This window comes from Macaca fascicularis, chromosome 2 (genome assembly GCF_037993035.2).
Source record: "Macaca fascicularis isolate 582-1 chromosome 2, T2T-MFA8v1.1".
NCBI lineage: Eukaryota > Metazoa > Chordata > Mammalia > Primates > Cercopithecidae > Macaca > Macaca fascicularis.
The window spans coordinates 112005618-112031355 of record NC_088376.1 but is presented as its reverse complement, the minus strand read 5'-3'; the positions used below and the strand labels follow the sequence as shown (position 1 = coordinate 112031355).

Below are 25738 nucleotides of genomic sequence, written 5' to 3'. Positions count from 1 at the left end.
ACTAAAAATACAAAAAATTAGCCGGGCGCGGTTGTGGGCGCCTGTAGTCCCAGCTACTCGGGAGGCTGAGGCAGGAGAATGGCGTGAACCCGGGAGGCGGAGCTTGCAGTGAGCCGAGATCGCGCCACTGCACTCCAGCCTGGGCAACAGAGCGAGACTCCGTCTCGAAAAAAAAAAAAAGAAAAAAAAAAAAGAAAATAAGAGCCGGGGCCGGGCGCTGGTAGCTCACGCCTGTAATCCCAGCACTTTGGGAAGCCGAGGCAGGTGGATCACTTGAGGTCAGGAGTTGAAGATGACCAGCCCGGCCAACATGGTGAAACCCCTATCCACTAAAAATACAAAAATTTGCCAGGTGTGGTGGTGTACGCCTATAATCCCTGCTACTTGGGAGGCTGAGGCATGATAATCGCTTGAACCCGGGAGATAGAGGTTGCAGTGAGCTGAGATCACAGCATTGCACTCCAGCCTGGGTGACAGAGCGAGACTCTGTCTCAAAAATTAAAAAAAAAAAAAAAAAAAAGAGGTCGGGCGTGGTGGCTCAAGCCTGTAATCCCAGCACCTTGGGAGGCCGAGATGGGCGGATCACGAGGTCAGGAGATCGAGACCATCCTGGCTAACACGGTGAAACCCCGTCTCTACTAAAAAATACAAAAATCTAGCCGGGCGAGGTGGCGAGCGCCTGTAGTCCCAGCTACTCGGGAGGCTGAGGCAGGAGAATGGCGTAAACCCGGGAGGCGGAGCTTGCAGTGAGCTGAGATCCAGCCACTGCACTCCAGCCTGGGCAACAGAGCGAGACTCTGTCTCAAAAAAAAAAGAAAAGAAAAAAAATAAGAGCCAAGCGAGATGTCTCACACCTGTAATCCCAGAACTTTGGGAGGCTCAGGCAGGAGGATCGCTTGAGCCGCAGGAGTTTGAGACCAGCCTAGGCAACATAGTGAAACCCCATCTCTACAAAAAATTAGCTGGGTATGGTAGTGCGTGCCTGTAGTCCCAGCTGCTTGGGAGGCTGAGGTGGGAGGATTGCTTAAGCCCCAGAGGTTGGGGCTGTAGTGAGTCATGATTATGCCACTACACTCCAGCCTGGGTGACAGAGTGAGACCCTGTCTCAAAAACGAAAAGAAAAATAATTAGCCGGGTGTGGTGGTGCACACCTGTAGTCCCAGCTGTTTGGGAGGCTGAGGCAGGAGGATTGCTTGAGCTCAGCAGTTCGAGGCTACAGTCAGCTATGATTGTGCCATTGCACTTCATTCAGTCTGGGCTGCAAAGCAAGACCTTGCCTCTTAAAAAATAAATGCATAAAATAAATAATAAAATAGGAAAACAAACATTATTCATCATCCTACTACCTAGAGAAACTTCTGTTACATTATTGGTAATTACCTTGACCTTTTTTTGTGTATAATTCACAAAGCATTTATGTAACACTTTTCTTTTTGTTAAGGTAAACCTGATTTTCATGAAAGTAATTTATTCAAAACAAAGTCTTGTGCCAGCATAGAACTTTCCTTCTCATTGTTCCCTGCATTAACATTAAATACTTATTTGAAGGAGTCTAGCTAGAATAATATACCAATGTAGTTAGGTTTTCAGGACATCTGTGGTGAAGCATAACGGAAATTTGCAGACTGGCAGTTCAAGGGAGCAGAGGTGGATATTTTAGTGCTTGAAGGCTTTTGAGGAGAAATCACAGTATAGTAGAGTAGGGCTTACTGGTTGGGACTCATTCTGTTGGCCTAGTCTTGAGACATGTCTGCCTCCTAGTTTTTTCCTCTCTCGGTGGTCCTAACCTAAGTACTGTGTGAATTGCTTTACATGCTTTCATTCTGTGCTCTCCCCAGTCCTGGAAGGCAGATACCATCATCTCCATTTACAGGCAAGGAAACTGAACCCCAGAAATTAAAAGACTTGCACATGTTATTTAACTTACACAATATCTAATGGAAGACTGACCCTAGAGCCTATTCATGATTTTTGCTAACACAAAACAATGCCTTTCTTGGGTGAAATACCATTCACAACATCTGCCTTATTTACCCAACTCTCAAGAATGTCATGAGAATCAGTCACATGAGCTTAAGCATACTATGGAAGTGTCACATGCTGGTGCCTTAGTTTTTCGAGGTGTGAATGGGTAGGGAAGGATAGTAGTACTGGTAGAAAAATATATTTATTTCCCCTAAAAGCCTTGTTCAGGAGACTACCAATAACTTCTATTAATTGTTTTTCTTTTAGTATCTTTTTGAAAATGGAAGGGTAGATGACATTTTCTCCGATCTTTATTATGTTCGGTTCACGGAGTGGCTACATGAAGTTCTGAAGGATGTTCAGCCCCGGGTCACTCCACTTGGTAAGAGTCTCCCTTGTCCTTGGATATCTTTCCCACCTGGATTTAAGAAAGATCAACAGCTTCTGTGGTTGGCTGTGAAAAGCATGTGAGTGAGGGGGATATAAATCCCAGACTGCAGCAGCATTGGCCACTGTGCTACTTGCCCTGATAGGGAAGAGGCACTGCTCACCAGAGAACCTTGCTGGTCCCAGTGTGGGAAGGACACAGGAACAAGCAGAACTAGTGGGATAGTTACTATCTTTTTTTTTTCTATTAAAATGTATTGATTAAAGTTAGAATAACAATTAAGAATTGTGGACAGTTTTATCTGTAGAGCATAATTTTTGCTTTACTCACAGGCAGTCTTCTGGACAGCATATTCTGTTGGAACAAAAGCATAGGTTATTCAGTGTTTTTCTTTGTTTGTTCTTAAAAAAACCATGGTCTTGGTATGTTGCTGAGATGGACTTCAAACTCCTGAGCTCAAGCGATCCTCCTGCCTCAGCCTCCTGAGTAGCTGGAGCTATAGGCATGCGCTACCATGCTCAGGTATTTTTGTTTTGTCTGATACAGAGTCTCGCTCTGTAGCCCAGGATGGAGTGCAGTGGCATGATCTTGGCGCACTGCAGCCTCTGCCTCCTGGGTCCCAGTTCAGGCAGTTCTCCTACCTCAACCTCCCGAGTAGCTGGGATTACAGGCACGTGCCATCATGCCCAGCTAATTTTTGTATTTTTAGTAGAGGCAGGGTTTTGCCATGTTGGCCAGGCTGGTCTCAAACTCCTGACTTTGTGATCTGCCCACCTCGGCCTCCCAAAGTGCTGGGATTACAGGCGTGAGCCACTGTGCCTGGTCTATTTTTGTTTTTAATAGACTTTTTTGTTTTGAGACGGAGTTTCGTTCTTGTTGCCCAGGCTGGAGTGCAATGGTGCGATCTTGGCTCACTGCAGCATCTGCCTCCCGGGTTCAAGTGATTCTCCTATCCCAGCCTCCCAAGTAGCTGGGATTACAGGGGCATACCACCACGCCTGGCTAATTTTTGTATTTTTAGTAGAGACGGGGTTTCATCATATTGGTCAGGGTGGTCTCGAACTCTTGACCTCAGGTGATCCACCCACGTCGGCCTCTCCCAAGTGCTGGAATTACAGGCATGAGCCACCACGGCCAACTAATAGACTTTTTTTTTTTGAGATGGAGTCTTGCTCTGTCGTCTAGGCTGGAGTGCAGTGGCGCAATCTTGGCTCACAGCAAGCTCCACCACCTGAGTTCACGCCATTCTCCTGCCTCAGCCTCCCGAGTAGCTGGGACTACAGGCGCCTGCCACCACGCCAGGCTAATTTTTTAAATTTATTTTTAGTAGAGATGGAGTTTCACCGTGTTAGCCAGGATGGTCTCAATCTCCTGACCTTGTGATCCACCCGCCTTGGCTTCCCAAAGTGCTGGGATTACAGGCGCGAGCCACCGTGCCCGGCCTAGACTTTGTTTTTTAGAGTACTTTTAGGTTTCCAGAAAAATTTACAATAAGTATAGAGAATTTCCATATAACTCCTTACGTGTATACCCTCACACGCAGTTTCTCCTATCAGTAACATGTTGCATTAGTGTGGTACATTTGTTACAATTGATAAACCAATATTGATACATTATTGTTAACTATAGTTCATAGTGCTATGAACTATATTATTGTGTTGTACATTCTGGTTTACATTCTGTATCTGCTGTACATTCCGAGTTTTGATAAATGTATGATGACATGTATCACCATCATGATGTCTTATAGAATGTTTCACTGCCCTAAAAAATTCCTCTTCTGGGCCGGGCGCGGTGGCTCAAGCCTGTAATCCCAGCACTTTGGGAGGCCGAGACGGGCGGATCACGAGGTCAGGAGATCGAGACCATCCTGGCTAACACGGTGAAACCCCGTCTCTATTAAAAAATACAAAAAAACTAGCCGGGCGAGGTGGCGGCGCCTGTAGTCCCAGCTACTCGGGAGGCTGAGGCAGGAGAATGGCGGGAACCCGGGAGGCGGAGCTTGCAGTGAGCCGAGATCCGGCCACTGCACTCCAGCACGGGCGGCAGAGCGAGACTCCGTCTCAAAAAAAAAAAAAAAAAAAAAAATACCTCTTCTGGGCTGGACATGGTGGCTCACGCCTGTAATCCCAGCACTTTGGGAGGCAGAGATGGACTGATCACTGAACATTGGGAGTTCAAAACCAGCCTGGCCAACATGGTGAAACACTATCTCTATTAAAAATACAAAAATTAGCTGGGTGTGTTGGCAGGCGCCTGTAATCCCAGCTACACAGGAGGCTGAGATAGGAGAATTGCTTGAACCAGGGATTCGGAGGTTATGGTGAGCCAAGATTGTGCCACTGCACTCCAGCCTGGTGATAGAGGAAGACTCCGTCTCAAAAATAAAAAACAAAAACCTTTTCACCTGTTTATCCCTCCCTCCCCCAGATACACTGGGAACCACTGATGTTTTTACTATTTTCACAGTTTTCCTTTTCTAGGATATCGTACATTTGGAATAATTCGGCATGTGGCCTTTTCAGATTTACTCCTTTCACTTTCCAATCTGCCTTTAAGATTCCTGTGTGTCTTTGGCTGGGCGCGGTGGCTCATGCCTGTAGTCCCAGCACTTTGGGAGGCCAAGGCAGGTGGAGCATGAGGTCGGGAGATGGAGACCACCCTGGCTAACATGGTGAAACCCTGTCTCTACTAAAAAATACAACAACTTAGCCAGGCGTGGTGGTGGGTGCCTGTAGTCCCAGCTGCTTGGGAGGCTGAGGCAGGAGAATGGCGTGAACCCGGGAGGCGGAGTTTGCAGTGAGCTGAGATCACACCGCTGCACTCCAGCCTGGGTGATAGAACGAGACTCCAAGACTCTGTCTCAAAAAAAAAAAAAGATTCCTGTGTGTCTTTTTGTGGCTTGATAGATTGTTTCTTTTTCTCACTGAATAATATTCCATTGTATGGATGTACCACAGTTTGTTTACTCATTCACCTATTGAAGGACATCTTATCTTGGTTGCTTCCAAGTTTTAGCAATTATGAATAAAGCTGCTTAAACATTTGTGTACAGGTTTTTGGCAAAGGAATAGACAGATCAATGTTACAGAATAGAAAACCTGGAAATAGAGACACACAAATATAGTAAGTTTGTCATTGACAAAGGAGAAGGGAAATTCAATGGAGAAAGCAGAGAGAATAATCTTTTCAACAAATGGTGCTGGTGCAGGCTGTGCGCAGTGGCTCATGCCTGTAATCCCAGCACTTTGGGAAGTCGAGGAGGGTGATCACTTGAGATCAGGAGTTCTCAAGTGATGACTGGTGATGACACCAGCCTGGCCAACATGGTGAAACCCTGTGTTTACTAAAACTACAAAAAATTAGCTGGGTGGCTGGGTGCAGTGGCTCAAGCCTGTAATCCCAGCACTTTGGGAGGCCGAGATGGGCGGATCACGAGGTCAGGAGATTGAGACCATCCTGGCTAACATGGTGAAACCCCATCTCTGGCCAGGCGCGGTGGCTCAAGCCTGTAATCCCAGCACTTTGGGAGGCCGAGACGGGCGGATCACGAGGTCAGGAGATCGAGACCATCCTGGCTAACATGGTGAAATCCCGTCTCTACTAAAAAATACAAAAAACTAGCCGGGCGAGGTGGCGGGCGCCTGTAGTCCCAGCTACTCAGGAGGCTGAGGCAGGAGAATGGCGTAAACCCGGGAGGCGGAGCTTGCAGTGAGCCAAGATCCGGCCAGTGCACTCCAGCCTGGGCGACAGAGCGAGACTCCGTCTCAAAAAAAAAAAAAAAAAACCCGTCTCTACTAAAAACTACAAAAAACTAGCTGGATGTGGTGGCGGGCGCCTGTAGTCCCAGCTACTTGGGAGGCTGAGGCAGGAGAATGGTGTGAACCCAGGAGGCAGAGCTTGCCGTGAGCCGAGATCGCACCACTGCACTCTAGCCTGGGCGACAAAGTGAGACTCCGTCTCAAAAGAGAGGAAAAGGCCGGGCGCGGTGGCTCAAGCCTGTAATCCCAGCACTTTGGGAGGCCGAGACCATCCTGGTTAACACGGTGAAACCCCGTCTCTACTAAAAAATACAAAAAACTAGCCGGGCGAGGTGGCGGGCGCCTGTAGTCCCAGCTACTCGGGAGGCTGAGGCAGGAGAATGGCGTGAACCCGGGAGGCGGAGCTTGCAGTGAGCTGAGATCCGGCCACTGCACTCCAGCCTGGGTGACAGAGCGAGACTCCGTCTAAAAAAAAAAAAAAAAAAAAAAAAAGAGAAAAAAAAAAAAAATTAGCTGGGTGTGGTGGTGCATGCTTGTCGTCCTAGCTACCGTAGATGCTGAGGCAGGAGGATCGCTTGAACCCAGGAATTCAAAGGTGCAGTAAGCTATGATCATGCCACTGCACTCTGGCCTGGGTGACAGAGCAAGACCGCAACTTTGAAAAAATAACAGTCTTGCCGGACATGGTGGCTCATGCCTGTAATCCCACCACTTTGGGAGGCCGAGGTGGGCGGATCACAAGGTCAAGAGATCGAGACCAGCCTGGCCAACATGGTGAAACCCCCCCCTGAACTAAAATACAAAAAATTAGGTGTGGTGGTGTGCAGCTGTAGCCCCAGCTACTCAGGAGGCTGAGGCAGGGGAATCGCTTGAACCAGGAAGGCAGAGGTTGCAGTGAGCCAGGAGCGCGCCACTGCACTCCATCCTGGCGACAGAGCAAGGGTCTGCCCCTCCTTGGGTGCAGTGGCTCACGCCTGTAATCCCAGCATTTTGGGAGACCGAGTCAGGTGGATGACTTGAGACCAGGAATCCGACATCAGCCTGGCCAACACATAAAACATCTTCTCTACTAAAAATACAAAAAATTGGCCGGGCGTGGTGGTTCACACCTGTAATCCCAGAACTTTGGGAGGCTGAGGCGGGTGGATCATGAGATCAGGAGATTGAGACTATCCTGGCTAACACTGTGAAACCCTGTCTCTACTAAATACAAAAAATTAGCTAGACGTGGTGGCATGTGCCTATAGTCCCAGCTACTCGGGAGGCTGAGGCAGGAGAATCGCTTGAACCAGGCAGGCAGAGGTTGCAATGAGGTGAGACCATGCCACTCCACTCCAGCCTAGGTGACAGAGTGAGACTCCGTCTCAGACAAAAAAAAAAAAGACTAGCAGCTGGGTGTAGTGGCTCACACCCGTAATCCTAGCACTTTGGAAGACCAAGGTGGGAGGATCACTTGAGTCCAGGAGTTTGGGACCAGCCTGGTCAACAAAGTGAGACCCCCATCTCATTCATAATAAATATCTAGTCTGGGCCTGGCTCACACCTGTAATACCAGCACTTTGGGAGGCCGTGGTAAGAGGATTGCTTGAGCCCAGGAATTCAAGACCAGCCTGGGCAACATGGTGACATCCTATCTCTACCAAAAAATAAAAAAACTACACACACACACATATTAAGTATCTGACCAGATACCTCACCACAAAAAATGTATTGATGGCACATGAGTATATGAAAATATGGGCTGGGTGTGGTGGCTCACACCTGTAATCCTAGCACTTTGGGAGGCCAAATGCAGGTGCATCACTTGAGGTCAGGAGTTCAAGACCAGCCTGACCAATATGGGGAAACCCCATCTCTACTTAAAAAAATACAAAAATTAGCCGGGTGTGGTGGCACACGCCCGTAATCCCAGCTACTTGGGAGGCTGAGGCAAGATAATCACTTGAACCCAGGAGGCGGAGGTTGCAGTGAGCCGATATCCTGTGCCACTGCACTCCAGCCTGGGCAACAGAATGAGACTCTGTCTTAAAAAGAAAAAAAAGATGCTCTCGTCAGGTGTCATCAGAGAGTTGCAAATTGAAGTAATGAAATACTACTGTACATTTATTAGAATGGCTAAAAGTCAAAACACCAACAGCACCAAATGTTGACATGGATAGGGAGTAACATGTCATTTATTGCTTGTGGAAATGCAAAGTGACACAACCACTTTGGAAGACAATTTGGCAGTTTCTTACAAAAGGAAACATTGTTGGCCTTATGATGCAGCAGTTGCATTCCTTGGCATGCAAAGAAGTTTAAAACTTGTCTTCATGCAAATATCCGAGTTTTAATCCCTGTTCTGCCATTTATTAAAATGTGTGCTGCTTAACCCTTAAGAAAGAAACTTACTGGTTAGACAAATTTTTTGAGTGCCTACTATGTGCCAGGCAGTATTCCAGGTGCCGGAGAATATAATTAATACAGCAGTGAAGAAAATGGAGCTTGCACTACAGTAAGGTGAGACAGTGTATAAATAAGTAAGTTAACTCCAGTACTTTGTCTTTTTTTTTTTTTTCCCCCCTTGTTTTTTGTGGAGAGCAAGGTCTCACTATATTGCCCAGGCAGGTCTCCAACTCCTGGGTTCCAGCTATCCTCCCACCTCTGCCTCCCTAAGAGCTGGGATTATGGGCATGAGCTACTGCGCCTAGCAACTTAAGTACTTTGGAGAACAGAACACAAAGGAATGGAAAGGGTTAAGACTATTACAAGGGAGGGCTATTGTTGGAACAGAGACATGAGTGACTACATCACTCTACATAATTTGGAAGTTTTCAAGCTAAATATGGATATGCAGAGTTCACTTTTTAGTCTGTTACTATGGATAAATAAAATAAACAGATTAGATTAATGAATTCCCCCATGTACCCATTTTCCATGGCAAATCTTTTTTTGTTGCTGTTTTTTTGTTTTTGAGACGGAGTCTCACTCTGTCGCCCAGGCTGGAGTGCAGTGGCACGATCTCGGCTCACTACCTCTGCCTCAGGTTCAAGTGATTCTCATGCCTCAGCCTCCCAAGTAGCTGCTGGAATTACAGGCGTGTGCCACCAAGCCCATCTACTTTTTATATTTTTAGTAGAGATGGGGGTTTCACCATGTTGACCAGGCTGGTCTCAAACTCCTGACCTAAAGTGATCCACCTGCATCAGCCTCCCAAAGTGCTGGGATTACAGGCATGAGCCACTGAGCCTGGCGTGTTGCTGTTTAATTACTTTTTGTTTGTTTTTAAGTTTATTTTTTCCATTTTAACCTTTATGTATACCACCACCTGTTTCCCCTCTCCTGTACTGGAAGTAAATTCCAGATACTTTATCCATACTTTTTTTTGCCTCAAGCCTCCGAATAGCTGGGATTACAGGCACCTGGCCAGGCTGGTCTCAAACTTCTGGCCTCAAGTGATTGGCCCACCTCGGCCTCCCAAAGTGCTGGGATTTCAGGCATGAGCCACGGGACCCAACCGATCATACTTACTTACTTATTTATTTACTTGTTTGTTTATTTGAGACAGATTCTCAGTCGCCTAGGCTGGAGTGCAATGACAGGACCTCGGCTCACTACAACCTCTGTCTCCTGGGTTCAAGTGGTTCGCCTGCCTCAGCCTCCCAAGTACCTGGGATTACAGGCATGTGCCACAACACCTGGCTAATTTTTGTATTTTTAGTAGAGATGGAGTTTAATTTCACCATGTTGGCCAGGCTGGTCTTGAACTCCTGACCTCAGGTGATCTGCCTGCCTCAGCCTCCCAAAGTGCTGGGATTACAGGCGTGAGCCACCGCTTCTGGCCTGGTTGTGTCTTTTAATATTTACTTTTTATTTATGTATTTATTTATTTTGAGATAGAGTCTCACTCACTTTGTCGTCCAGCCTGGAGTGCAGTGACATGATCTTGGCTCACTGCAACCTCCGGCTCCTGGGTTCAAGCAATTCTCCTGCCTCAGCCTCCCAAGTAGCTGGGACTACAGGCGCACACTGCCACACCCGGCTAATTTTTTGTAGTTTAGTAGAGACAAGGTTTCACCATGTTGCCCAGGCTGGTCTTGAACTCCTGACCTCAGGTGATCCACCCGCCTCGGCATCTCAAATTGCTAGGATTACAGACGTGGGCTACGGAGCCTGGCTCATACTTTAAAAAATAATTTTAAAAAATGACTGGGCACGGTGGCTCACGCCTGAGTTCCCAGCACTTTGGGAGGCCAAGGCGGGTGGACCACGAGGTCAGGAGTTCGAGACCAGCCTGGCCAATTATGGTGAAACCCCATCTCTACTAAAAAAAAATGCAAAAATTAGCTGGATGTGGTGGTGGGAGCCTGTAATTCCAGCTACTCGGGAGGCTGAGGCAGTAGAATCACTTGAACACAGGAGAGGCAGGGGTTGCAGTGAGCCGAGATCTCACCATTGCACTCCAGCCCAGGTGACAGTGCAAGACTCAGTCTCAAAAATAAATAAACAACAAAAAAAGGTAAATCCATAATGTAATTAAAATCTACCCTTTATTAGGCCGGGTGCAGTGGCTCATGCTTGTAATCCCAGCACTTTGGGAGGCTGAGGCGGGCGGATCATGAGGTCAGGAGATCGAGATGGTCCTGGCTAACACGGTGAAGCCCCATCTCTACTAAAAATACAAAAAATTAGCTGGGTGTGGTAGCGAGTGCCTGTAGTCCCAGCTACTTAGGAGGCTGAGGCAGGAGAATGGCGTGAACACGGGAGGCAGAGCTTGCAGTGAGCCGAGATGGCGCCCCTGCACTCCAGCCTGGGTGACAGCAAGACTCCCTCTTAAAAAAAAACAAGGCCGGGCGCAGTGGCTCAAGCCTGTAATCCCAGCACTTTGGGAAGCCGAGACGGGCGGATCACGAGGTCAGGAGATCAAGACCATCCTGGCTAACACGGTGAAACCCCGTCTCTACTAAAAATACAAAAAATTAGCCGGGCGTGGTGGCGGGCGCCTGTAGTCCCAGCTACTCGGAGGCTGAGGCGGGAGAATGGCGTGAATCCGGGAGGCGGAGCTTGCAGTGAGCCGAGATCGCGCCACTGCACTCCAGCCTGGGAGACACAGCAAGACTCCGTCTCAAAAAAAAAAAAAAAAATCTACCCTTTATTAAAATGTTTAATAGTCTTACACATTTCATTATTTTGATTTATCTGAACCAAGGTCAAAATTAAGTCTACATATTGAATTTGGCTTTTTTTTTTTTTCTTGAGACAGAGGCTTGATCTCGGCTCACTGCAACCTCTGCCTTCCAAGTTCAAGCGATTCTCCTGCCTCAGCCTCCTGAGTAGCTGGGATTACAGGCACGCACCACCACACCCAGCTAATTTTTATATTTTTAGTGGAGACAGGGTTTCACCAGGTCAGGCTGGTATCGAACTGCTGACCTTGTGATCCATCCCCCTTGTCCTCCCAAAGTGTTGGGATTAGAGGGGTCAGCCACCATACCTGGCCTTTTTCTTTTTTTCTTGAGATGGAGTCTTCTCTGTCGCCCAGGTTGGAGTGCAGTGGTGCAATCTCAGCTCACTGTAACCTCCCTCCTGGATTCAAGTGATTGTCCTGCCTCAGCCTCCCGAGTAGCTGGGACTACAGGTGCCTGCCACCACAGCTAGCTAATTTTTGTATTTTTAGTTGATAACGGGGTTTCACCATGTTGGCCATGCTGGTCGCGAACTCCTGAGCTCAGGCAATCTGCCTGCCTCAGCCTCCCAAAGTACTAAGGTTACAGGTGTGAGCCACCTTGCTTGGCCTTAATATTTACTGTTCATCTTAATTTCCCCCTCCCTTTTGTCTTACAGTATATTCATGAAAGAAACTAGCCTTTGAAATTGTCGCACAGTCTAATTTTTTGCTGATTGCTCACTGTGGTGTAGTTTAACATATTCTTTTTCCCCATGTATCTACAGTTGATTGGTAATTGAATATACAGATTGATTCCAGATTTTTGTTTCATTTTGTTTTTGGCAAGATTACTTCATAGTTGGCCTTTCTTTGATTACAATGCCCAAATGTCTGAATCCACTGATTCTTTATGGGTTGCAGAATAGTATTCTAATGTTATTATTACTTAATAATTACTTGGAATATAATGAAAAACTTTCCCTCGTTTTTTTTGTTTGTTTGTTTGTTTTTTAAAGAGACAGGATCTCAATTTATCACCCAGGCTGGATTGCAGTGATGGGAACACGGACGGCTCACTGTAGCCTCAACCTTCTGGGCTCAAGCAGTCCTCCCACCTCAGCCCTCCATGTAGCTGGGGGCTACAGGCATGTGCCACCATGCTTGGCTAATTTTTGTATTTTTTGTAGAGATGGGGTTTTACCACGTTGCCCAGGCTGGTCTCGAACTCCTGAGCTTAGGCGATCCACACACCTCAGCCTCCCAAAGTACTGGGATTACAGGCGTGAGCCACTGTTCCTGGCCCTAACTTTCCCTATTTAACTCTTTAGAGTCATAATGGTATAGATTGTATAGAAGAGGCAGGGTTAACGGCTTTTTTTTTTTCTTTTTTTCTTTGCTTAACCAGTTTTCACAAAAATGAGTTAGTTCATCAGCTTCCCTCAGTGATGTCCAATTAAGGTTTTCTTGTTTACAAGAGTCATTGTGAACTTACAGATTTAAACATATTTAATGAGATTCAGCTGATTGCAGTCATCTTTACTGATGTACAAATGTCCCATCATTGGCGATTAGGAGCCTCTTTAAATTGACCCCTAAGTCCTTTTGACATGAGTCTAATAGTCTTTCTTAATTTCTGACTTACAGAATGTTTCAGTCCCATCTTGGACATTTCTTGTTCTAATGTAGAAACCTTCAGTTCTGGAGCCTGGTTGCTTTTATTGGGGCTTGGTATTTCAGTGCCTTACTTCAGTGGGCAGAACCAGAAATTGTTTTTAAAGATAAAATACATCATTTTGGTGCTTATAGTTCAGATTCAGAATTACAAGGCTACTACCTAGATTTTTTTTATCTATAGCCCCTTACTTCCATGTTAGGAGCCCTTGCCCTCAGTCAGTAGAGTCTGTTTTATTTTATTTTGATTTATTTTTTTATTTTGAGACAGGGTCTTGCTGTTTCCCAGGCTGGAGTGCAGTGGCACAATCTTGCCTCACTGCAACCTCTACCCCTGGGCTGAAGCAATCCTTCTACCTCTCAGCTTCCCAAGTAGCTGGGACTACAGGTGCACACCACCACACCTGGCTAGTTTTTATATTTTTTCATAGAAATGAGGTTTTGCCATGTTGCCTAGGCTGGTCTCAAATTCCTGGGTTCCAGTGATCCTCCTGCCTTGGCCTCCCAAGGTTACACCCATGAGCCACCATGCCCGGGCCATTTTACTTTTTCTTACAGGGTCTTGCTTTGTCTCCCAGGCTCAAGTACAATGTTGCGATCATAGTTCACTGCTGCTTTGCCCTGTTGGGCTCGAGCTGGGACCCAGGCTCGAGCGGTTGCACTCAGCTTTTTTTTTGTTTTTGTTTTTGTTTTTTTAAGTTTTTGTATTGACGTGGTCTCCCTGTGTTGCCCAGGCTGGTCTTGAACTCCTGGGTTCAAGCAGTCCTCCTACCTTGGCCTCCCAATGTGCTGAGATTATAGACATGAGTAACCACACCCAGCCAAGTTTATTACAAATTGTAGAGAAGAGAATAAAATTAGAGAAGTGACATCAGAGGGAGCAAATGGCAGAGCAAACCCAGAGAAGTGGAACATGCCAAAGTATGGCAATAATTGTTCCCAGGAGAACAGTTATTTAAAAAAAAAAAAAAAAAAAAGAAGGAAGGCCAGGCGTGGTGGCTCACGCCTGTAATCCCAGAACTTTGGTAGGCTGAGGTGGGAGAATTGCTTGAGCCCAAGAGTTGAAGACTAGCCTGGGCAACATAGCAAGACCTCATCTCCACTAAAAGTCAAAAAAATTAGTCAAGTGTGATCGCGCACACCTGTGATCCCAGCTACTAGGGAGGCTGAGGTGGGAGGATTCCTTGAATCCTTCTTTGCTGAGAAGGGCCGTTTTCTGCTCATCCTGGATCTTGGGGGCTTCAGATATGTCTAAGAGCAGAAAAGCTTTTCCCATTGCCACTGGGTCACAAAATAGCTGAAAAGTATACAAAAAATAGAGTCAGAACTGCCTTGAAGGGATGGAAGTGCACTACTCTAGTTAGAGAGCCAGCTTTGTTCTGGCAAGAGCACAGAACACAGAAGAGGAGTGTATTGGGCAGAATGTTCTTTTTTCTGCTTCCAGTAAGTGTCATAACACTGTGCTTGCTTGGAGAATCCCGAAACCCTGCAGGAAAATACTGTTGCCTGCTGCTATTTCATTATGCACTCAGTGCACAAACATGTGCATACTGACTGACTTCAGCACATGAAAGGGGCCTTGGTGGTCATGTCAAATGTTATCTTTCTTTGGTGCAGACCTGGCTGACCAGGGCTCTTGTTCAGATTATTGACCTTTGTCCATGCCTAGCTCTGGGTTCACTTATGAACCAGGGTCTTACAGTAACACCAACTCTGTGGGGGGATCTTGTAATAGTTCAAATACTGTCATATTGGCTAGGCGTGGTGGTTCACGCCTGTATTTCTAACTGTTCAGGAAACTGGCAGGAGGAGTCTTTGAGCCCAAGAGCTCAAGCCTGCAGTTAGCCATGATTGTGTCACTGTACTCTAGCTGGGGTGACAGAGCAAAACCTCATCTCTTTTTTTTTTTTTTGGAGACAGGATCTCATTCTGTCACCCAGGCTTAAAGTACAGTGGTGGATCACGGCTAACTACAGCCTTGACCTCCCAGGCCCAAGGAATCCTCCCACCTCAGCCTCCCTAGTAGCTGGGATCACAGGTGTGTGCCATCACACTCGAATAATTTTTTTGATTTTTAGTGGAGATGGGGTCTCGTTATGTTGCCCAGGCTGGTCTTCAACTCTTGGGCTCAAGCAGTTCTCCCACCTCAGCCTCCCAAAGTTCTGAGATTACAGGCGTGAGCCACCATGCCTGGCCTTCCTTTTTTAAAAAGACTGTAGAAGAGACCCTGTATCTTAGCAAAAAATAATAATAATTTTTTTAAAAATCCCCCAAAGAGTATCAGTCTCCTGTTTATCTAGAGAATTAATGACAAGGCCGGGCGCGGTGGCTCACGCCTGTAATCCCAGCACTTTGGGAGGCCGAGGCGGGCGGATCACAAGGTCAGGAGATCGAGACCACGGTGAAACCCTGTCTCTACTAAAAATACAAAAAATTAGCCGGGCGCGGTGGCGGGCGCCTGTAGTCCCAGCTACTCAGGAGGCTGAGGCAGGAGAATGGCGTAAACCCAGGAGGCGGAGCTTGCAGTGAGCCGAGATCGCGCCACTGCACTCCAGCCTGGGCGACAGAGCGAGACTCCGTCTCAAAAAACAAACAAAAAAAAAAACAGAGAATTAATGACAATAGCCTTGCTTTTTTTTTTTTTTTTAATTGAGACGGGAGTCAGGCTCTGTCGCCCAGGCTGGAGTGCAGTGGTGTAATCTCAGCTCACTGCAAGCTCTGCTTCCAGGGTTCACACCATTCTCCTGTCTCAGCCCCCCGAGTAGCTGGGACTACAGGAGCCCGCCACCACACCTAGCTATTTTTTGTATTTTTAGTAGAGACTAAAATTTAGTAGAGACTAAAAATTCACTGTGTTAGCCAGGATGGTCTTGATCTCCTGACCTCATGATCCACCCGCCTCGGCCTCCCAAAGTGCTGGGATTACAGGCGTGAGCCACTGCACCCGGCTGGCCTTGCTTTTTAGAGACGGTTGAAATGAGAGAATACTTGGTAAGGCAAACGGGCGTGCATGCCAGTTCTTTGGGTCCTGGACCACCTTTGAAAATATGCAAAGCTCTGTACACTCTCAGAGAAGTATGCATATATGCAGAGTTTGGTTTATAGTTTTCTGTACTTCACTGTCTCTGAGGGCAGTCTTTTTGCCCTGTGTTAGCCTTGGATTAGAGGGTAACAACAATCATGTAAGGCTGTGGTTCTCAAGTGTGGTGTTAGAAATACTTATCATCAGGTTCCACCTCAGAAACAGGTTGGGACCCAGCTCTCTGTGTTTTAACAAGCTTTCCAGATGATTTTTGCCACACTTTAGGGAGAGTCCCCTGATGAAATTTGTACTCCTGTGTGGTCCTTATGCTTCACACCTCCCATATTGTGCCTTTGAGAGATCACCTGCCATCCTCTTGTTGTAACAGTACTCTATTCCTCCTAGGCTATGTCTTGCCCAGCCACGTGACTGAGGAGATGCTGTGGGAGTGCAAGCAGCTTGGGGCTCACTCCCCCTCCACCTTGCTGACCACCCTCATGTTCTTTAATACCAAGTAAGTGTTCTAGAGGCTCCACTGCTGGCATCTGTCCAGTGAAGAGTGTAGAAACTATCCAAGAGGCCTTCTGAATTCCTCTGACATATATTTGAGAAACTGGGCTACTGAAAGCCCTAACCCCACTTGGCTGCATTTTGTTTGGTAACCAGTGAGGCAAACACCCTTGCCAGACCCCTACCATCCATCTTGATGTAGCTTCTGCACTGGATACTGGTTGGGTACAAGCCTGCCCAGATCTTGGGAATGTGGGTGGTGGCTTCTCTGAAGCACCAGTAGGCAGAGGATGAGTCATGGTATCCTCCCGGCACCCCTCCCTCTGCCTTGCATTTTACTTGTGATCCAGGTACTTCCTATTGAAGACAGTGGACCAGCACATGAAGCTGGCCTTCTCCAAGGTCTTGCGACAGACAAAGAAGAACCCCTCTAATCCCAAGGATAAAAGCACGAGTATCCGGTACTTGAAGGCCCTTGGAATACACCAGACTGGCCAGAAAGGTAGGGAAAGGAGGCAGGGATGGTAAAAACAGGTGCTACTTGTCCTGCCCTTTTGCCTGTGAGGCTGGTGATAAGTGTAAAGGTTGAGATTTGCTGGATAAAATTCTCCACTCCCTTCTCACCAGCCAAAAATTCCAAACTTTCCTCCTAGAAGCAGAGAAGCCCCAGAGAGAATAGCTGCCTCTTCCCTTAGTAGTCACTGCGCATGCCTCATACCTTCCCTCCCCAGACCCTGTATTTCCTAGTTGGGCTGGCTGAAAGCCTAAGGTTCCTGATTTGGGTCTGAGGTAAGGCAGTCTGATGCCAGGTCTGTGGTGGTGGGGATGTGTGTTTTATAGTTACAGATGACATGTATGCAGAACAGACGGAAAATCCAGAGAATCCATTGAGATGTCCCATCAAGCTCTATGATTTCTACCTCTTCAAATGGTGAGGAGGCTTTATTGTGACTGGCCGTCCATGTGTGTGCATGCGTGTTTATGCGTGTGCATGTTCACTTGTGTGATAGCTTATCACACGGGAGAGGCATTCTCTAGTCCCAAACCACATAAAAACACTTCCAGAGGCCGGGCGCGGTGGCTCAAGCCTGTAATCCCAGCACTTTGGGAGGCCGAGACGGGCGGATCACGAGGTCAGGAGATCGAGACCATCCTGGCTAATACGGTGAAACCCCGTCTCTACTAAAAATACAAAAAACTAGCCGGGCAAGGTGGCGGGCGCCTGTGGTCCCAGCTACTCGGGAGGCTGAGGCAGGAGAATGGCGGGAACCCGGGAGGCGGAGCTTGCAGTGAGCTGAGGTCCGGCCACTGCACTCCAGCCCGGCGACAGAGCGAGACTCCGTCTCAAAAAAAAAAAAAAAAAAAAAAAAACACTTCCAGAAAGCTAAATGTAGAAGCACCCTTGCCCTGGCTTTTCAAATGTGTGTGATGTGCCTAGCACTGATAGAAAAAGGGGTACCAGGTCCCTACAGTCAACTTTCATGAAAAGGATATGAAGGTACAGAGAATCTACCTTCACCACATATTGAGCATGGCCCTGCTTCCTGACCTTGACCTTTTGTCACTGCCACCATTAATCTAGGTGAGACTTCTCTCAGCTTTTTCTCCTTTTTGCCCATTCAGTGGTTTCTCATTACATAATAATTCTTTTATGGGAGACAGCTCCTTTCATGCACTCCCCCTTGCTAACCTCGTATCTGTGGAGCTTAGTTCCCCAGCCACACTAGCTCCTCTCCACTCAAGGGCATCATATTATGCCTCTTCTCAACTTAAACACAGCTTATCAGGGAAGCATTTCCATATTCCCCAACTCTTCCTGTGGCTGTTTCCTAGGTAGCACTTATCACTGTTCGTTATTTTGTATTTGTGTAACTTTAATTGCTACCTGTGTCCCCTCCTATCTGTAAGCTCCATGAGGTAGGAAATACTGTTGCTGCCCGTATTTTTTTAATATCAGCACCTGGTGCTGACCTGGCACTAGTAACCCTTAAATAAATCTTAAATGGATGGATGAATAACTGTTAGAGGATACAGGATGCCAAGTACTTAATAGAGGTACAGCACAGTTAGGGGGAGGGGAGTGAACCCAAGTTAAGTGCCCCAGTGTAATGGCCATCATTAGTGGGTAGAAAACACAACATGAGGCTGGGCACAGTAGCTCACACCTGTAATCCCAGCACTTTGGGAGGCCAAGGTGGGTGGATCACCTGAGGTCAGGAGTTCAAGACTAGCCTGGCCAACATGGCGAAACCCCATCTCTACTAAAAATACAAAAATTAGCTGGGCTTGGTGGCCGTGCCTATAGTCCCAGCTACTCAGGAGGCTGAGGCAGGAGAATCACTTGAACCAAGGAGGCGGAGGTTGCAGTGAGCTGAGATCACCCCCACTGCACTCCAGCCTGGAGACAAGATGCCATCTCAAAAACAAAAAACAAAATACAACATGTGCAAAGACTTGGAGATAGACCCTTTGAGCAGTGAAGTTGGCTTCAAGTAAGATAAGGATGGACTCACATGAGTCCATGGGAGCCCTAGGCTGGTGCATTCAGTGATGGATCACAGGTGGTATGTGGGAAGGAGGGGCAGAGGGGAAGCAACCCAACATTTGGGGGATTTGCAGTAGTCCCAAAGGAGGACCAGGATGTAGTGTGTGGTGGCTGCATGGAATTCAGTAGCTGTGCCACAATACCTCGGGACCTTACTGTTTGCAGACAGCATCTGTCTGGGAGGTTCAAGGTGGGAGGGTTGAAGTTGTGTTGGTGGTACCCAACTTTTACTCACATATTCTTCAGCCCCCAGAGTGTGAAAGGCCGGAATGACACCTTTTACCTGACACCTGAGCCGGTGGTGGCCCCCAACAGCCCAATCTGGTACTCAGTCCAGCCTATCAGCAGAGAGCAGATGGGACAAATGCTGACCCGGATCCTGGTGATAAGAGAAATTCAGGAGGCCATCGCAGTGGCCAATGCAAGCACTATGCACTGAGATGCCTTGGCCATAGTGCAAGAGAAAGCAGCCAGGAAAAACCAGAGAGACTTTCACACTAAAGAAGAGGCCTCCATTTTTTCTTTTTTCTTTTTTTTATTGGTGTAGTTATGAAGCCTTTCAGGCTGCTTCTGTTTAAAATGTAAAAGAAAACTTTGCCCCCTTTGCATCTTCATAAACCTGCTGCGGCAGACTCCTCAGCCGATGGTGGCTCTGGGTTTCCTTGAGATCATATGTCCTAGAAAGTTGCTGACTGACTCTTTTTTTGTCTGGGGCCTGGGGAAAGGGCTTGGACTGTTAAATGTGGCCCCTTTCCATCTTCAAGAGAGATGGAATTAATGATGAATGGACCCTGCAAGGGAATCTCCCCAGCTGACTTCCACTGGGCTGACAGACTTTGCTGACCACAGGGGAACGATGTTCTTTTCTTTCTTCATGCTCAAACATAAACTTAGCATCTTAATGGAAGAAAAATGAGGGGAACTTCAATTATGATTTATTAAAGACAATTTCTATTACACCCTCCTTTATGACAAGTGACATTTTAGATGTTAAAGTAAAAACTTTACCATGCCTTTTTTTTTTTTTTTTTTTTTTTTGGCCTAACATTGAGGCCTTAAAACCTGAGGCTCCTGTGCCTGATGGAATTCTTGTAACATACACTTGTGTATCATATAAAGATACCACTGTTTCTCTTAATGTATTCTTACTCTAGTTGTTTATTAAGAATGACAAGCACGTCTTTTCAACATGCTAGTGAACAACGCCTCTTTATTTTGGGGAGGAGACCGGCGGGACAGTGGAAGTAAAGCCTTGCCTGTTAATTGAACTGGCCGGGGTTCTGCGGGGAGTGGGGTGGGACTTGAAATCAAGCTCCTCAGTGACGAGGCCAGTGTGTGCTGTACGCATGCGCTGTTTCTTCAGCGGCAGCTCCGCCCCCGCCGCAGCGAAGCGGGTCTGTTCCGGCCGCGCGTACTACGACCTGACGTCAGCAATATGCGCGGCGCAGTGACGAAGTCGGCTGGTTTATATTGGCGCGGCCCAGACGGTAGAGGTCTCTGCGGCGCGGTCCTCGGAGACACGCGGCGGTGTCCTGTTGACCATGGCCGACTACCTGATTAGTGGGGGCACGTCCTACGTGCCGGACGACGGACTCACAGCACAGCAGCTCTTCAACTGCGGAGACGGCCTCACCTACAAGTGCGGGCCTATGGGGCTCACCTGGGCGAAGAGAGGGGTGGCATGCTGGGTGAAAAGGCCAGATGGGGGCTTCCGTGGAGCCTTCTTGGGCGTAGGCGCGGGGGACGGGTTCCGGGAATTGGCCACCCACCTCCGGGGCTCACTTTGAGACATCGGGAGCGGTGCTTGGGATACGGAGAAACATCTCAATAGTGCTTGGAATTTCAGGCTGGAGACTCCATGCTCCAGACACGTGGAATTGTCAGGGTGCCAGGAGCACTGATGACAGCTCGGTGGCATAAAAGGTCCCCTGTCCCCACTTCCACCTTGTACTATGTCTGTGACACACAGGCTCTGTCAGTGCCACTCTCTGCTCACATGGGTTACGAGTTGATTGATATATGCGGGATGGAGTCTCATGCTACCCTATGCCTGAGAGCTTTACTCCCAATTCACTCCCTTCCCTCACAGTGACTTTCTCATTCTCCCTGGGTACATCGACTTCACTGCAGACCAGGTGGTAAGTATGATCAGGAATTGGGTCCTGAACATCAAGGTGAGCTAAGGTGCTACTGTCACCTGGTCTCTGGGCTACCTCACCAGATTGGGCTTGGGTGTGGATTTTATGGGATGTTACTGGTTAGCATGCAGGTCATACAAAAGTGCCTTTTTGTGGGGGACTCAGTAACACCTTGAGGAGTAAGAGATGCTTTCCCACACTGGCTGACCTTTGTCTCCTCAGGACCTGACTTCTGCTCTGACCAAGAAAATCACTCTTAAGACCCCACTGGTTTCCTCTCCCATGGACACAGTCACAGAGGCTGGGATGGCCATAGCAATGGCGGTGAGCCCCATGGGGTATGGGGGAAGGAGCAAGGATGCCATCGCCTTTCCCCAAAGGCATCCAGTCCTGCCTCTTGTCACTTAGTATTTCTCTTTTTATCCTGTAGCTTACAGGTGGTATTGGCTTCATCCACCACAACTGTACACCTGAATTCCAGGCCAATGAAGTTCGGAAAGTGAAGGTCAGAAGGGCAAAGATCATTAGCAAGCACTCCTGGGAATTGCACTGAGGTGGGGTGGGGTGGGAGTAGGGGTTTACTCTATTAATTTAGTATTCTTTCTTCCCACCATGGGGTTCAGTTACTGAGAAGACCCTGAGATTCTGTTTCTTAAAGCAGCAGCAATAGACCAGGTGGACAGTGCCTCCAGCCTACCCATGTCTCCTCTAAGATGTGTTGGTGTGATTTGGCCTTGTGGCACTGCCAAAGGGAGCGTTAAGCAGAGACCCCATGCTTCAGATCAAGAGCCTGATGAAAGTAGTTCAAAGATGCGATACCTTTCTCACCATCCCTTTCCAGAAATACGAACAGGGATTCATCACAGACCCTGTGGTCCTCAGTCCCAAGGATCGTGTGCGGGATGTTTTTGAGGCCAAGGCCCGGCATGGTTTCTGCGGTATCCCAATCACAGACACAGGCCGGATGGGGAGCCGCTTGGTGGGCATCATCTCCTCCAGGGATATTGATTTTCTCAAAGAGGAGGAACATGACTGTTTATTGGAAGAGGTGGGTGCCACTGTCAGAGTAGATCCAAGCTCTGGCAGCCCAGGTTGAAGACAAGAGGCTTCTGTTGTCTGTATGACATCTCTGATAGCCTCTCCCCTCTGGGAAAGAGGAGGGTCAGGCCAAGTTTCTGACTCCTTCATTGGGTTTCTGCATCCTTTCTCCACCAGAGACTTTCAAACTGCCCAAATGCTTGCTAGTATTCATGCTTTGTTTTTTTAAACCCCTAAGGTAGGGGCAGTGCTCGAGGTCTGCCCTCATTTTCTTGCCGTTGTTCCTGGGTGGTCCTCCTTATTCCATAGTGTAAGAGGCTGCTCCCTGTGCCATGTTGTCCTTTCTACTCATCCCTCACTTAATACCATACTGCTTAGGAACTATTGGGATCCCTTGAGGAAGGGTGATTTGGATGTGAATGTATGAACGTGGTGGTCCATAGAACTTCACCTCTGAATTAGGCAGGGCATGTAGAGGTGACTGGCCATAGGCCAGGCGCAGTGGCTTACCCCTGTAATCTCAGCACTTTGGGAGGCCGAGGCAGGCGAATCACGAGGTTAGGAGTTCAAGACCAGCCTGGCCCACATGGTGAAACCCTGTCTCTACTAAAAATACAAAAAATTAGTTGGGTGTGGTGGCGCCTGCCTGTAATCCCAGCTACTTGGGAAGGAAAGAAAAAAAAGAGTTGACTGACCATAGTCGATGACTGGCCCTTCGCATCTCACCTCCCACGTAGATAATGACAAAGAGGGAAGACTTGGTGGTAGCCCCTGCAGGCATCACACTGAAGGAGGCAAACGAAATTCTGCAGCGCAGCAAGAAGGGTAAGTCCTAGAGCTGGGAAAGGGCCTGGAACTAATGCTCAGGGTCCTGATCCACATCCTGCCCTGACCACAGGAAAGTTGCCCATTGTAAATGAAGATGATGAGCTTGTGGCCATCATTGCCCGGACGGACCTGAAGAAGAACCGGGACTACCCACTAGCCTCCAAAGATGCCAAGAAACAGCTGCTGTGTGGGGCAGCCATTGGCACTCATGAAGATGACAAGTATAGGCTGGACTTGCTCGCCCAGGCTGGTGTGGATGTAGTGGTTTTGGTGAGCTGCTACACAGGTGGGTTGGGGCAATAGGGGCAGCTGCCACATCACAATCTGAGACTTAGTTCCTGTCCCAGGACTCTTCCCAGGGAAATTCCATCTTCCAGATCAATATGATCAAGTACATCAAAGAGAAATACCCCAATCTCCAAGTCATTGGAGGCAATGGTAAGGCAAGATTGTGCCCTGAGGGATGTGTGATGGGAGTGGATAAGCTGGGCTCCCACCTTAACCTTCACCTGAGCGTTTTCCTTTCATTCACCTTAGTGGTCACTGCTGCCCAGGCCAAGAACCTCATTGATGCAGGTGTGGATGCCCTGCGGGTGGGCATGGGAAGTGGCTCCATCTGCATTACCCAGGAAGGTAAGAATATACTTTGATAGGGCCCACATACCTTGGAGCCAAGCACTCTTACGGGAACAAGAGTCCTCCAATAGGGGCAATCCTGGGGCCAAACTGACCTCTTGGATGGGTGACATGGCTGGAAGCAAGACAAGGTCTTGTCATCCTTCACCTGCCACTCCCTTGCCTAGCCTGGCCTTCTTGCTCCTGCTCTGCACCTTCTCTAAACTCTGGTCTGTTTGTTTTATTTAGTGGCTCCCAAGATCCCTCCAGACATAAAGTCCCACAGCCCCAAATGCCCTTCTACTGTCACAGGTTGCTATAGTAAGTCCAGCCCGGCCCACTGGCCCGGCCCAGCTGCCCACTGCCCGGCTGCTTGGTTGACGTAGCTGTAGCTCCCGGGGTTTGTGGTGCTGATGGGTGGGCAGGGCCAACTGATACACAGACCATGGTTTGTGGGGGGTGCTCAAGAACATAGCTTCCCTCTTCCTCCTGGGGTGCCGATAGGGCAGGACTTTCCTAGGCAGGCCCTTTCCTGCCCACATCTTCTGCAGTAGGCATGGCTCAGGGACCAACTCCTTTGTGTGGTCCTTGCTCTTCCACACAATTGCCTGCTGCACACCACAACCTGCTCTCCCACACAACCACTGCCCTTACCTTGCCTGAGCTGCCCACCATTCAGGAAGGGCTGGGCCTGACTTCAGTGCCTCTGGGGACTAACTGCACGGTCGGGGGCTTTCCCGGCTGCTAAGACTGCATGTGCCTGAGGCTGTCCTGGGCACTGCACACATGCACGCGCACATGTGGGGGTGAGTAGAGGGCAGCACAGCAGTTTGTACTATTTAAGGCACATGGGGTAGCAGCCATCCCAGACATGTCTCTTCCTCATCCAAGCTGCAGTCCTGATGCAGATGTAGCCAAAAGCTCCTGGGTCTTAAATGTGGCCACAGGGTCCACTGCCTGTCCCCATTAACCCTATCCACCCATGTGTTCCTCCATCTCAACAGTGCTGGCCTGTGGGCGGCCCCAAGCAACAGCAGTGTACAAGGTGTCAGAGTATGCACGGCGCTTTGGTGTTCCAGTCATCGCTGATGGAGGAATCCAAAATGTGGGTCATATTGCGAAAGCTTTGGCCCTTGGGGCTTCCACAGGTGAGGCCCAGTACCCGTGAAGGCCAGTGGGACGTCTCCCCAGTGCTGCTTAGGCTTTAACCCAGCACTCCATCTGTCCACAGTCATGATGGGCTCTCTCCTGGCTGCCACCACTGAGGCCCCTGGTGAGTACTTCTTTTCCGATGGGATCCGGCTAAAGAAATATCGCGGTATGGGTTCTCTTGATGCCATGGACAAGCACCTTAGCAGCCAGAACAGATATTTCAGGTGGGACAGGCAAGCCAGTTACCTCACCCTAATCCTACACTGACAGTCTCATCTCTGCTGTGACCTTGCCCGTGTCTCTGCCTCTCCCTGCAGTGAAGCTGACAAAATCAAAGTGGCCCAGGGGGTGTCTGGTGCTGTGCAGGACAAAGGGTCCATCCACAAATTTGTCCCTTACCTGATTGCTGGCATCCAACACTCATGCCAGGACATTGGTGCCAAGAGCTTGACCCAAGTCCGGTGAGCTTGGGAAGCTGGGACATGGGTAGAGGGGCTGGTCCAGGGCCAGCTACCCACATTTGACCTCTGCCCCTCTTCAGAGCCATGATGTACTCTGGGGAGCTTAAGTTTGAGAAGAGAACGTCCTCAGCCCAGGTGGAAGGTGGTGTCCATAGCCTCCATTCGTAAGTCACCCTGTCCTTGGTGGGGCCTCTGCCATGCCTCATGCCTCCTTTCTCCTGCCTTCACCTTACAGGTAGTCTTTCTGCCTGCAGGTATGAGAAGCGGCTTTTCTGAACAGGGATCCAGCACACCTCCCTCGGTTTTTTCAATAAAAGTTTAGAAAGAAAAAAGTGATGCCTGATCTTTCACCAGACAGGTGGGGCTGTGTAGCTGCCACTACCACAGATGCACACAAACACAGCACCCTCATTTCCAGGGGGAGCCTCAGGCCCTGAGATAAATGTGTTCCAGGTTCAAAAAGTTCTTCCTGGGGCTGCTCACAAAACCGCTCTGACC

At 48.4% G+C, this 25738-nt stretch overlaps 2 protein-coding genes across 12 annotated transcripts in view; both read left to right on the top strand.

The window, feature by feature from the left end:
• The window catches only part of QRICH1 (glutamine rich 1), a 71311-nt gene extending 51115 nt beyond the window's left edge, over nucleotides 1-20196 (top strand). For 5 of the 8 annotated variants that reach the window (XM_015445876.3, XM_015445877.3, XM_015445879.3 and 2 more), the window contains 5 exons: nucleotides 2233-2347; nucleotides 16359-16467; nucleotides 16814-16965; nucleotides 17304-17394; nucleotides 19255-20196. In XM_015445876.3, coding sequence (XP_015301362.1) covers nucleotides 2233-2347; nucleotides 16359-16467; nucleotides 16814-16965; nucleotides 17304-17394; nucleotides 19255-19447 — 660 coding nt within the window. In that variant the 3' untranslated portion in view covers nucleotides 19448-20196. The remainder of the gene's footprint in view (nucleotides 1-2232; nucleotides 2348-16358; nucleotides 16468-16813; nucleotides 16966-17303; nucleotides 17395-19254) is intronic. The other 3 variants (XR_012431130.1, XR_012431131.1, XR_012431132.1) reach the window with 1 other exon arrangement.
• A 307-nt stretch (nucleotides 20197-20503) lies between these two features.
• IMPDH2 (inosine monophosphate dehydrogenase 2) lies at nucleotides 20504-25575 on the top strand. Of its 4 annotated transcripts, none has more exons than XM_005547069.5 (15): nucleotides 20504-20647; nucleotides 21098-21146; nucleotides 21369-21470; nucleotides 21577-21651; nucleotides 21988-22194; nucleotides 22922-23009; nucleotides 23083-23282; nucleotides 23360-23450; nucleotides 23550-23645; nucleotides 23877-23948; nucleotides 24632-24775; nucleotides 24859-25003; nucleotides 25097-25240; nucleotides 25321-25404; nucleotides 25495-25574. In XM_005547069.5, the coding sequence occupies exons 1-15, from the start codon at nucleotides 20550-20552 to the stop codon at nucleotides 25514-25516; spliced, it is 1617 nt and encodes a 538-aa protein (XP_005547126.1). In that variant the 5' UTR covers nucleotides 20504-20549; the 3' UTR covers nucleotides 25517-25574. The 4 variants fall into 4 exon arrangements, with proteins under 4 accessions (XP_005547126.1, XP_045240846.1, XP_005547127.1 ...); XM_045384911.3 differs by having other exon boundaries at nucleotides 25480-25572; XM_005547070.5 differs by lacking the exon at nucleotides 23877-23948 and having other exon boundaries at nucleotides 25495-25575.
• The last annotated feature ends 163 nt before the right edge of the window (nucleotides 25576-25738 follow it).

Excerpts from the sequence above, each read along its gene's own strand:
- IMPDH2 (XM_045384911.3), top strand. The coding sequence starts at position 20,550 with ATGGCCGACTACCTGATTAGTGGGGGCACGTCCTACGTGCCGGACGAC. Across the intron at positions 21,652-21,987 it reads ATGAAGTTCGGAAAGTGAAG|AAATACGAACAGGGATTCAT; the intron begins GTCAGAAGGGCA and ends ATCCCTTTCCAG. Across the intron at positions 23,283-23,359 it reads GTGTGGATGTAGTGGTTTTG|GACTCTTCCCAGGGAAATTC; the intron begins GTGAGCTGCTAC and ends TTCCTGTCCCAG.